Source organism: Callospermophilus lateralis, chromosome 5, assembly GCF_048772815.1.
Source record: "Callospermophilus lateralis isolate mCalLat2 chromosome 5, mCalLat2.hap1, whole genome shotgun sequence".
Classification (NCBI taxonomy): domain Eukaryota; kingdom Metazoa; phylum Chordata; class Mammalia; order Rodentia; family Sciuridae; genus Callospermophilus; species Callospermophilus lateralis.
This window is the reverse complement of record NC_135309.1, coordinates 104,036,829-104,050,300: the sequence shown is the minus strand read 5'-3', so window position 1 is coordinate 104,050,300 and position 13,472 is coordinate 104,036,829. Positions and strand designations below refer to the sequence as shown.

At 34.1% G+C, this 13,472-nt stretch overlaps 1 protein-coding gene across 2 annotated transcripts in view; it reads right to left on the bottom strand.

Moving 5' to 3' along the window:
• The window catches only part of Homer1 (homer scaffold protein 1), a 129,628-nt gene that overhangs the window by 20,042 nt on the left and 96,114 nt on the right, over positions 1-13,472 (bottom strand). For both annotated transcript variants that reach the window (XM_076857087.2, XM_076857088.2), the window contains exon 6: positions 2,676-2,832. In XM_076857087.2, the coding sequence (XP_076713202.1) occupies positions 2,676-2,832 (157 nt within the window). The remainder of the gene's footprint in view (positions 1-2,675; positions 2,833-13,472) is intronic.

The following is a 13,472-nucleotide window of genomic DNA, read 5'->3' as shown; positions in this document are numbered from 1 at the left end:
ACAGGTATGCACCACAGCATCTGGCAACATTCTGACTTCACCAGTCAATTTTCAACTCAACACATATTCTCCAGAAAGCCAATTCTACCTGCCTAACCCTTCAAAGCTCTCCTGTCCTCTGGTTCACAAAATACAGCATCTGTTCACAAACCATAAAAATTATTTCCTTACTGTTTAATATATATTAGTTTCTCTCTGATTAGATAATAAATTCCTTAAGTGGAATTCCAGTACTGACCACAGAATAGGTTTTATTGGAATAACTTTCCCATAGATAATAATGATAAACTATAGGCAAAATGTAAAAATCAACTGTTTTGAAGGCCCCAATGAGTAGCCAAATTGGGCAAATGACTGAAAGAAACCAGTAATTTTGGGTAAATTTTACATTTACACATCCATCTTTTTGCTTGAAGGTACTCGCCCATCTGGCTGTATTCCTTGGATGAACTCAAGCAGAAAACTGTACCCTGATTTCCTTGGGAAGAATAAACATTTGGAGATTCCTTAGAATAGTGGAAACAGCTAGAAATTGAGGGAATTTAATGATAGAAAGAATCCAAATAAACAAAAAGCCTTTCAACAAGTCTTTAACTGACCCCACAATTGAACATGCACAGGTGAGAATCCAAGGAGCTCAGGACAATGAGAAAATAGCTGGGAGGCTAAAAGAAATACACTGTGGTGGTATTTGCCACAGTAAAGATAGCCTGAAATTCTAGTCCTGTTAAATTAAAGAGCCCTGTAAATACTTTAAGCTTTTCCAGTGAAACCTTAGAAGGATTATGTGGTAGACAAAAAAAAAAAAAAATCCTTAGGACTAATTGATTTACCTTTGGATTAGGGAGGAAGTGACGTAAACCAACATTGGGTAAGTCCACTATTCTATAATTTCAAGGTAACCCACAGGTAATTTAACTGCCTGGTGATATAAAAATATCAATGCTCTTCAAAGGAAAATAACAGAATCTATTTTCTCTGCAACATTTCATTTATACTGTCCAATATAACTAAAAAATGACTATATATGTTAAAAAATAGGGAGATGCAACCTATAGTCAAAGACAAAAATCTGACTGGATAAAACCTGATATCATTTGTTGCCAGTATACCTGCAGTTAAAAAAAAAAATCACTAAAAAAAGGTACTTAGGCTGCTAGGATACTATACTTGATGGAAATTCATATCTATAGAAAGGAAAGAACATCATTGGAAATTATAAATACATGGGTAAATAAAAAGATTATTTCTTTTCTTAAATTCTTGAATATTCAATTGACAAAAGCGAAAAAACTTTAAGGGCAGGGACTACACAATAAGGAGACAATGAATATTTATTGCCTATAACCTAATTGTTATAAGTTAGTTTTTTATTGTGTCAAAAAGCATACCAGGGCTGGGTTGTGGCTCAGCGGTAGAGTACTTGCCTAGCATGTGTGAGGCTCTGGGTTCAATCCTCAGCACCACATAAAAATAAATAAATAAAATAAAGGTATTGTGTCTAACTACAACTAAATATATATATTTATGCATACCAAAAGCATACCAAAATTTATCATCTTAATAATTTTAAAGTGTATAGTTCAGCAGTGTTTTAAGAATATTCACATTGCTATAAAACAGATCTCTAGAACTTTTACATCTTGTAAATCTAAAGTACATACCCATTAAATATCTTCCCTTTCTACATCCTTGCTTATAAGTTTATGTTTATACATAGGAGAGGATGACATCTACTCAGGTTTCTAACTCTCTCTCCTTGTCTCTATTCCATTTCTTCTTATTTCCTTGTTATTTTAGTCCTGTAGACTCCTTACATTGTACTATTATTAAGCTCATTCCATATTGTCTATGGAGCTTGCATATATGGCACCCTTTTAAAAAACAGAAAATGTGCCATTTGTTTCTTGTTGAGTATATATGCATTTCTATGCCTTGAATACAAAAATTCTTTGTGAGTAATTGTCTGGATTTCAAATATTAATGATATTGAGATTTCTGATTTTCTTTTTCTGCCTCAAGTCTCTACATGACCAGTTTTTATATTTTTCAAATTGTTCTTTCTTGAAAAACAACAATAAAAAGAAAACAACAAAAGTAGTTCACTGATCCATTGCGACTCACTGAGTGAAACTACATGTCACTTAAGTATCTCAATTAATTTTCAAAGGAATTGTACAAGATATGTTTTTTACTATTGCTTGGGGATAGGTCTTTTTATGTTATCTAGGCTGGCTTTAAACTCCTGGATGAGCCTCCTCCTTAGACTATAGTTATATACCACTATGCCCAACTAAAATATATATTTGACTTGGTGCAACTACATGCCAATTAGATATCTTAATTAACCTTCACATGAATTATAGAGTATCATTCCTATTTTACTAATAAAAATACTGAGCTAATAGAAAAAAATAACTTACCAAAAGTCACATAGCAAAACTGCAATTTGCAATCAGTTCATATGACTTCCAAACTTGGATAATCTTCATTCTCATTAAACTATGGAAAGTATTTTTTAAACCAAACAAATCTACAAAATACAACCCATGTATGTTCTGACAATGAATGAATACCCACAGAAGATGTCCCTATGCTGAATCTACACGCACATTTCCTCTGATCAAGGACACCTGTTATTTCTAAATCCCTATGGACAGCAGCCCTGAACTTACTCGCTTGTGCAGACGTTCTGCTTCCTCTTGATATGCAGCAAGTTGCTGTTTCCATTGTTTCACATTGGCAGTGGACTCCAACAGGGCTGCAGTGAGTTTGGCATTATTTCCTTTGAGTGTAGCCAGTTCAGCCTCCCAGTGTTTGCTGATTGCTGAACTAAAATAAAAGCAAAATTCTGTTACACTTCATATCGTTTCTGAAGGGACAGCATTTGGCTTAGAGTTTAAATAATGTTTGCAAAGACAACCCTAAAACAATAAAAACACAAGTACTTCACTGACACATTTCTAATGAAGAAAACTTTGCAAATGAAGAAATATAAAACATACCAATGCACTGAGCATAATATGAACTACATTCCCTTCATTATAACAGATGTAGTATCTACCCCATTCATCTTTGAGGAATATACAAATACTTATTTCAAAAAATAAATAAACAAACAAACTTTAAAACAAAATCTAATGATGTTCTATGTTTTTAAAGAGCATCAAAGCCTGAAGTATAATTTCATTTGTTAATTAAACATATGAGGATGCTTAAATGCCAATAAAGCTTAGGGTATGCAATGTACTATTTCTTATGAAATTGTTAAAGATTTGATTGATATCCTTTTGGAATTTTAAAATATCAAAATAAAAAGGTATTGCAATAAAATGATTTCATATGATAAACTAGACCTAGTATTGATTCTAATGACTGAATTTCTGATATAATTCCAGTTACATATAGAACACAAAAGCCATTCCCAGCTGTATGCAGAGGTATATGTCTGTAATTCCAATAACTCAGCAGGCTAAGGCAGGAGAATCACCAATTCGAGGCCAGGCTCAGCAACTTAGCAAGACGCTGTTGTAAAACCCAATCAATTTTAATATCCAGGATATACAAAGAGCTTAAAAAGCTTAACAGCAAAAAAAAAAAAAAAAACCCAAAAAAACAAAAAAACAAAAAAAACAAAACCAATAACCCAATCAATTTTGAAAAATAAAAAAGGATTGGGGATGTGACACAGCGGTGGAGTATTCTGGGTTCGAGCCCCAGTATCACCAAGTTGTGTGTGGGGGAACCTAAACAATTCCTTTTCTTTATTTAATAGTCTACTATCTAGAGTTAAATATCTCAACCAAGACTATTTCCTATTACAAAGAAAATCCTATTAGTTGGGAAGACTCCTCTCTTGATAATTCCTTTCTTAACTTTCCAACGATGAAAGAACTGCCTCATTTGATAGAAGAAGTTTGCTTCCTTTTCTCATTATTGAAGAGTTTATTTCTGTTGTGAAATTCGATTAACCGCATCCCATTAAGTAATTGTTGACACAGCTTTCTTTAATCACTATTTTTGTGTTTGAGAAGTCATTTTCATCATGGGTATGTTTTGATGGACTGATATAGGAACTTTAATATGTATTATACAACAACAACAACAACAACAAAAAAAATAAAGCAGCTTCCATCATCAAGATTTCTAAAGCTTATCACCAGTTTTAAGAAATATCAGCATTACCCTATTTTTCACCCTGTAGAAAACTCAACTCAAAGTGGATCAAAGATCTAGAAACTAGACCAGAAACCCCGCATATATGAGAAGAAAATGTAGGCCCAACACTCTAACATATTGGCTCAGGAACTGACTTCCTTAACAAGACTTCTAAGCACAAGAAGTAAAATTAAAAATCAATAAGTGGAATCACATCAAATTAAAAATCTTCCTCACAGTAAAGGAATAATCAAGAGTGTAAATGGAGAACCTACAGAATAGGAAAAAAATCTTTGCCACTAGCTTCTCAGATAGGGCACTAATATCCAGGACATACCAAGAGTTTAAAAACTTAACACCAAAAAAATTAATAACCCAATCAATAAATGGGCAAAGGAACTTAACAGACACTTCTCAAACAAAACAAAACACAAACAAAAACAAATGGTCAACAAATATATGAAAAAATGTTCAACATTTCTAGCAATTAGAGAAATGCAAATTAAAACTACACTGATATTTCATCTCACTCCAGGCAGAATGGCAATTATCAAGAAGGAAAAAAAAATAACATTACCTTAGATTAGGTAGAAGGAAGTGAAAGGAGGGGAAGGCAGGGGATGTGGGGATAAGAAAAATAGCAGAATGAAACAGACATTATTACTGTATGTATGTATGTGACTGTATGACCAATGTGATTCTATAGTATGTATACTCAGAAAAATGAGAAATTATATCCCATCTATGTATCAAAGTATATAAGTGCATTCTACTGTCATGTATAACTAATTAAAACAAATTTAAAAAATCAGCATACTATAGTGATGCAATCACATCGATATTTATAGCAGATCACATCAATGTTTATAGCAGTTCAATTTACAATAGCTAAGCTATGGAGCTAACCTAGGTGCCCCTCAACAGATGAATGGATAAAGAGAATGTGGTATATATATACACAATGGTTATAAAGAATAATCAGTTATAAAGAAGAATTACTTTATGGCTTTTGCTGGTAAGTGGATGGACCTGGAGACTGTCATGCTAAGTAAAATAAGCCAGTCCCTAAAAGTCAAAGGTCAAATGTTTACTCTCATATACAAAAGCTACTCCAAAACAAGTGTGTGTGGGGTAGTGGAGAACAGAAGTAAGATCAGAGGAGTAGATAAAAGGGAATGAAAGGAAGGAAGGAGGGATACAATAGGGAAAGTCAGTAGGATGAATCTGAACTAAATTTTCTATGTATATGTATGTATATACCACAGTGAATCTCACCATCATGTACATCTACAAGATGTCTGTTTGTTTTAATGACATAAAAATGAATGTTTAACAGGGACTTATAAAGGTCAATGTGCTCTATCTAGCAAGATGATGCTTTTGACATCTCTCCCCCACTTTTATTGGTGCATATAATTATACATAACAGTGGGATTTGTTATAAAGACACTAATAAAAAAACTGTAAAGTAAATAGTAGAAAGATCAATAGAGCAGAGGAAAGAACCAGGGAATGGGAGGAAAAGAAGGGTAGAGGAAATACTAGGGACTGAATTAGAATAAATTATATTCCATGCTTTCATAATTTATTTTGTAGTATATTCTGTTGTCACATATAACCAAAAAGAACCCACAAAAATAAATAAAAAACAAAATGGGGACATCTACCCAATCCATTTCCATTGTGATGAGAAATAAAGGTATCTACATAAAATAGCCCATGAGTTGTAATTCTCAGGTCTCTAGTAACAAAGGCTCTGAGGTTTAAAATAAATAAAATTTCCTGTATCTAAAAAAAAAAAAAAAAAAAAAAAAAAGGAAAGAAAAAAGAAATAGCAGCATCATAAACCCTGATACTGATACACAGAGAAGGATACAAGAACATTTTCTGTGGTATTCTGGAAAAAAATGCATATAATTTAAGTCAAATAATAAGAAAGCATCATATAAACCCAAACTTAAGGATATTCTACAAAATAACTCTTCAAAAACTGGGCTGGGATTGTGGCTCAGTGGCAGAGTACTTGCCTTGCACGTATGAGGCACTGGGTTTGCTTCTCAGCACCACATAAATAAATAAATAAATAAATAAATAAATAAATAAATAAAATAACGGTATTATGTCCATCTACAACTAAAAAGAAAAATTAAAAAACTCTTCAAAAACTGTAAGGCAAATAAAAGAAAAGTAAGATTGAAGAACAGAAAGGAGGAAATTGAGAATAAACAACAAATTTAATGTGGGATCCTGGATAGGTTCCTAGATCAGAGAAAGGACACTGGTGAAGACTGAGGTTTAGTTAGTAGTATTGCATCAATGCTAATTTCCTGAGTTTGACAATTACATTATGGTCATGTAAAATGTTAGCATTAAGGAAAGCTAGATGAAGGGTATATGAGGACTCTGCAGAGTTTTTGTCTACAGTTAGTTCAAAATAAAGTTAAAAATGTTCTTAAAGTTTACAATGTGAGACAATCTCCTCAAAACATGAACAGAATAAAACAATAAACTTAGCTGCTAAGATAACAACCCATTTCTGTCTTCAAAAAGAAAATACTTCCAATTATTCCTCTGTGGAATGATTTAGCATGTATCTATTCATTTGCTCTATATGAATTACAGATTTTTTCCCCCTAAAAAACCACCTGCCAGTTTTTCCCTTATTTATGTATTATTTAAATGGACTTTTCAATCTGACAGTTGAAATCTTATTGAACTAATTTAAACACTTGCTACATGCAAATATCAAACTTCTTTAAAAATTAAAAAGAAAAAATTACATGACTTATTTCTAAAATCCATGACAAAATTACATAATTACATGAAGTAAGATAGATCACTACATGTCTATAGCAGGAGAAAGAACAAAAATGAGGGTGTTTTAATATTTTATTCTCTAGATTTTATTTTATGGTTTATAGTAGTAAAATCCATTAAGTATTTAAGAAAGTCTTGTAAAAAATATTCCAATAATTGTCTGTGTGACCTTAGACTCGTCTCTCAATTTGATTTTCAATTATTCATGTCAAATAAATTAGTCAAAATAGGCATTTTCCTCAATTTTAGCTACTAGCTACATATGGCCATTTAAATTTAAATTACTCAAAATTAAATGAAGTTAAAATTTGGCTTCTCAGTTTCCCTTGCACAGTAGCCATACATGATTAGTGGATAGATAATGGACAGCAAAGATACAGAACATGTGATCATGACAGAAAGTTCTACTGGTCAGTGTTATCAAAATATCTTTACATTTTTGCCTAATTTTTCAATTTTCTATGTTAAGGATTGAACTGTATCTTCTCCCAGATTTATATGTCCTAAGCTCCAGAACCTCTCCATATGACTGTTGGGGAGATAGGGTCTTTAAAATGGTTAATCGTGGTTAAATGCGATCATTAGGGTAGGCTTAATCCAGTAAAACTGTTGTCCCTAGATAAATTAGCCAGGAGCAGAGACACATGCCTGTAATCCCAGTGGCCCAGGAGGCTGAGGCAGGAGCATTGCAAGTTCAAAGACAGCCTCAGCAATTTAGCAAGGCCCCAAGCAACTCACTGAGACCCTGTTTCTAAATAAAATACAAGAAAGGATGGGAATGTGGAGCAGTGGTTGAATGCCCCTGGATTCAATCGATGGTAACCCTCCCCCCCCCCAAAAAAAAAAGAGAGAAGAGATTAGGACATAGATACATATAATGGAAGATTAGCCTTTTGCAAATCAAGAAAAGAGGCTGCAGAAGAAATAATCTCACTAACCTCTTGATCTCTGTACTTCTAGCCTGCAGAACTGTGAGAAAATAAATTCCTGTTGTTTAAACCCTCCATCTGTGGTGTCTGTTAGGACAACCCAAGCAAACTAATACATATAATAATATTTTTAAACTCCATATTGTATAGCCTATTAATTTGCTCCATCTTCCTGGACCAAAGCATATGGATTACATGTCCTGTTCTAGTCAAGCTGGCTCTTCTGTCACAGTCTCTTCTTCCCAGATTCTCCCTTTACTTACTATGACTTTTTGTCTAGAATTTTCTATATCCAGAATGTCTATAAGACTGCATTTTTCTTTTTAGTCAATTCAGTTCTTCAACAAAAATTTTCCAGTTCTACTAACTATCCTTCTACTTTCCAGCAGTCTAGGGCTTGCCAATGTGTGCAGAATTAGCTGACACACTAACTAGATGAAAAAGTAAAAGGGGCACGCCTGTAATCCCAGTGGCTTGGAAGGCTGAGGCAGGAAGATTGTGAGTTTAAAGCCAGCTTCAGCAACTTGGTGAAGCCTAAGCAACTTAACAAGACCCTGTCTCTAAATAACAATATAAAAAAGGGCTGGGGATGTGGTTAAGGGATTACACACCCCTGGGTTCAATCCCTGGTACAAAAAAAAAAAAAAAAAGAAAAAGAAAGAAAGTATGTATATAATGAGTACAAAACCAAACTAAGATTAAATCAATTAATAATGAGGAATAGTACATTTTGTAACATTTCTGTAACACAAATCTTAAATATGTTAGATCTCACATTAGGGATGGGATTTCACACTAGTCTTGAGTAGTACAATCCATAGGCAATTTTAAAATTTCCATTCTAAACTAATCCTGCATGTTTGTAAGGTAACATGAATTTCATGTATAAAACACACTATCTCTGGGAATAGATTACAATGAACCTGTTCAAGAAAAGGTTAGTATTTCTGATCAATATTTCCTTTTTTGTGGTCACTTAAAAATTAATAATAACTGATTGGCAAGAATACTGTTTTTGCACAATGCTGAGGATGAAGCCCAGGGCCCTTGCACATGTGAAGACATGCATTTTACCAATGAGCTATACCTTCCAGTTCAAGAATTTTTAAGAAATATTTATATTTTTAGTTGTAGTTGGACACAATACCTTTATTTAATTTATTTATTTATTTTTATGTAGTGCTGAAGATCGAATCCAGGGTCTCGTGTGTGGTAGGTGAGCGCTCTACCACTGAGTCACAACCTCAGCCCCAGGAATATTTTTTATATATACAATAAAAAGCAGTCAATATGAGCAATCTAGGTAACTATAATACAAAGTCCATTATTTTAAAAGACCCGACAATCAAAAAACACATTCAAAGTAGGTTAGCACATTCTTCAAATTCATTCTTAAAAATACTAGAAAGAAGAAAGAAGCTCAAGTTTAAGGTATGACTCTGTGAAAAGGTAAAGTAAAATATACTATACACTAATGGTAAAATCTAGGTAAGTGTAATGATAATTTATTCTCTACTTGTGTGAAGAAAGTAATTTTACAATTTCATGCTTGGAATGTTTCTTGTGAATAAGATAGCTATCAAAAACATTTCCAGGACTTCTGGAAGCTACACACTCAATGGGAGTTCACATCCTCTTGAAGACTCTTTTACCACAGACTTCTACTGGGAGCTCCAGAGAAAGAATGGAGGAAAGGAGATGAGAGAGATAATCCTGTATGAAGGGAGAGGCCATCACTGTAGAAAAGCTACAAAGCCTGGCAGGGACTCTTTTCCACAGAACACTTGTCCTTAAACCACTGGGAGAAGATACTCCCAATCCCTGTCACTCCCACTTCTCTGGGCACAGGTTATATAGCTAAAAGCAAAGAAAATAAAACTTTATAACTCTGTAAGGAGCTCATAATGGCCCTGGATTTGGAGGTATCCAACCTTTGGGAAAGGGGCAGGAAATTCCTATCAAGTCCCTCAAATATACAAGGCTGAATTTACCTGCTACTGGGAGGATCACTGAAATCCTCTTGGTGCACAAAACCGAAGGGCACAGACAGGGCCTCCTCAAGATGAATGGTGGATAAAGATATTGAGAACTTCACCTTGTCCTCTACCTCAAGATGATAGCAGGCCCCCATCTCTCCCTCTCCTCCACCCCCTCTCTCATACTGAGAATTGAACCCAGGGATGCTTTACCACTACAGTATATCCCCAACCCTTTTTACTTTGAGATAGATTTTTCGATAAGTTGCTGAAGGTCTTGTTAAAAGTGCTGAGGCTGGTCTTGAAACTTGCAATCCTCCCACCTCAGCCTCCAGAGTTGCTGGGATAGGTGTGTGTCACTATGCCTGGCTCTGCAACAGCTTTCCTTTGGGGGAAGGTTAAGAGAGAGTGTAAACACAGACCTCCTTTGATGTACGAGCATATATGAAACCAATGAAGAAAAAAAACCCTTCCATCAGTGCTGTTCTAACCACAGGCAAAAAGTAATGCTAGAGGTGTTTAGTGCTATAGATACTCATAACCACAGCAAAACCAAAATCCAAAACAAGTTCTACCCTGAGTAGAATGACTTAAACCCCCATACTAACACCCAAGCAGATGAAAAGTCATAACGCCTTTGTAGGAGGAAATATAGTTGCCCTTCTATATTCACAGGTCCCACTCAACCAACCACAGATTGAATGAATATATTTGGGGTGAAAATGTATATATACTGAACAGGCTTTTTTGTTATTATTTCCTAAACAATACAGAATAGGAACTACTTACATCACACACACATTGATTTAGGTATTATAAAGTCATCTAGAAATGATTTAAAGTATACAGGAGGATGTACATAGAATATATGCAAATACTATGTCATTTTATATAAGAGACTTGAGCATCCACAGATTTTGGTATCCACAGGGGGGCCTGGCACCAATCCCCTGTGGATACTGAGGCCTACTGTACTATATACCATATATATATATGGTATATATACTATATACCATTACTATCCTATATACAATATTTGGTATTCAATAAAAACACTACAACATGTACCAAAAAGCAAGAAAAACAAACTTTCACTACCAAGACAGACAGGAACCAACAGAATCATACTCAGAAATGTTGGACAGATTAAACAAGGAAGCAAAACAGCCATAGTACAGGCTTTTTTGAAAAAGGAGGACACCATACTTGATCACATTTTGAATTTCAACAAAGCAATGGAAACTATATAACAAAGAGTCAAATGTTAGAAATAAAGAATATGGTAACAGAGATGAAGAATCCTTTGATAGTTTCAGTGAATTTGTTATAGCTGCACAAAAAGCCAATGAACTTGAAAAAGTATCAACAAAAATTAATCAAACTGAAACAAAGGCATAATAAGAGGACCAAAGAGCAAAGGGATAAAAAAGAATCCAAAACTTGGGGGCCAGTACCAAACTACCTAACAAATGTGTAATTGCAATACTAGAAGGAGAATAAAAAAGCAGAAAAAAATATTTTAAGATATAAAGGCAGAAAATAATAAAAGACATCAAAATATAGATTCAAACACACACACTCTCACACACACACACAAACATACAAACAGATGAACAAAAATAAAAATTATTGTAGGCTTCTCATCACAAATTAGGCAATCCAGGTCGTGACAGTGCTGAAAGAAAACACTTCTCAAACCAGAAGTCTACACACACAGGGAAAATATTGTTCAAAATGAAGGCAAAATACAGTTTTTGAGACAAACTAGAGGTTAGAGAATTCTTTACCAGCATAAACACAATATATAATAGAGAAAGTTCTTCAGATGAAAGAATATGATACCAGACAGAAACATGGATCTACACATAGAAATTAAAATATCTGAAAATCAAATCTCAATCCATATCATATCCTACACAAAAATTAAATATAACTATAAAACTTCTATAAAATTTCTAGTAGAAAATGTTTGTGAATTTGAGTTAAGCAAAGATTTTTCAGGTACAATGACAAAAGCACAGCCAATTAAAACTTTTAATAAAAGGGACTTCATAAATTAAAAACTTGTCTTTGAAAGACATTACAAAAATGAAGTGAAGATGGGCATGGCAGCACATAATAAATCCCAGCATCATGGAAGGCTGAGGCAGGAGGATTCCAAGTTTGAGGCCAGCCTCAGCAATATAGTAAGACCCTGTCTCAAAGTAAAACATACATACATACATACATACATACATACATAAAGGGTTGGGGATGTAGATCAGTGGTAAAGCACCTCTGGGTGAAGACCCCACTAAAGGCCGAATAGGGAGTAGATATCCTGGAATGTAAAGATAGTTCAACACATAAATCAATACAATATATCACATTAAGAGAATAAAAGGAGGGAAAAAAAACACATTATCATTAAAAAAGTATTTGACAAAAATCCACATACTCCCACGGTAAAAATACTCAATAAATTAGGTATAGAAGGAAACTATTGAAACATAATAAAAACCAAATATGAGGGTTGGGGTTATGGCTCAGTGGTAGAACACTTGCCTCACATATGTTAGGCACTGGGTTCAAGTCTCAGCACCACATATAAATCTGAACAAAATAAAGGTCCAACAACTACTAAGAAATAAAAAAAAAACAAAAACAAAAACCAAATATGAAAATCCCACAGCTGACATCAGATTCAGTAACAAAAGCTTTTCTTCTAATTTTGGGAAGGGAGGTTACCATGGTGGGGAAGGAGAGGATGGGGAGTTCTTTATTTTTAATATTTATTTTTTAGTTGTAGTTAGATACAATATCTTTAAATTAACTTATTTATTTTTTGTGTGGTACTGAGGATTGAACCTAGGGCCTCGCCCATGCTAGGCAAGCATTCTACTGCTGAGCCACAACCCCAGCCTGGGGAGTTCTTTTTAATGGGTATTCTATTTTGGTTTTGCAAAATGAAAAAAGTTCTAGAGATCTGTCCCCTGACAATACGTACTTCATACTACTGAACTATATACTTAAAAATAGTTAGGTGGAAAATGCTATGTATATTTTGCCACAAGTAAAAAATAAAATAAATAAAACAGGGCTACACACTGTATGATTTCATTTATTGAGATTATGTAAAAGGTAAAACTGCCACGTATGGTGGCACACATAGTGACTCCAGAAGCTGAGGCAGGAGGATCACAAATACGAGGCCAGTCTCAGCAACTTAGCAAGACACCCAGCAAGAAGAAGAAATTAGGAAAACCACTGCATTCATAATAGCCTCAAAAAAAAAAAAAATACTTATTAGGAATCAATCTAACAAAAGAGGTAAAGGACCTCTACAATCAAAATTACAGAACGCTAAAAAAAAAAAAAAAAAATAGGGGAAGATCTTAGAAGATGGAAAGACCTTTTGTGTACTTGGATAGGCAGAATTAATATTATCAAAATGGCCAAGTCACCAAAAGCACTATACAGGTTCAATGCTATTCCCATCAAAATTCCAATGACATGGGCTGGGGTTGTGGCTCAGCAATAGAGTGCTTGCCTAGCATGTGCGAGGCCCTGGGTTCAATCCTCAGCACTACATGAAAATAAATAAATAAAATAA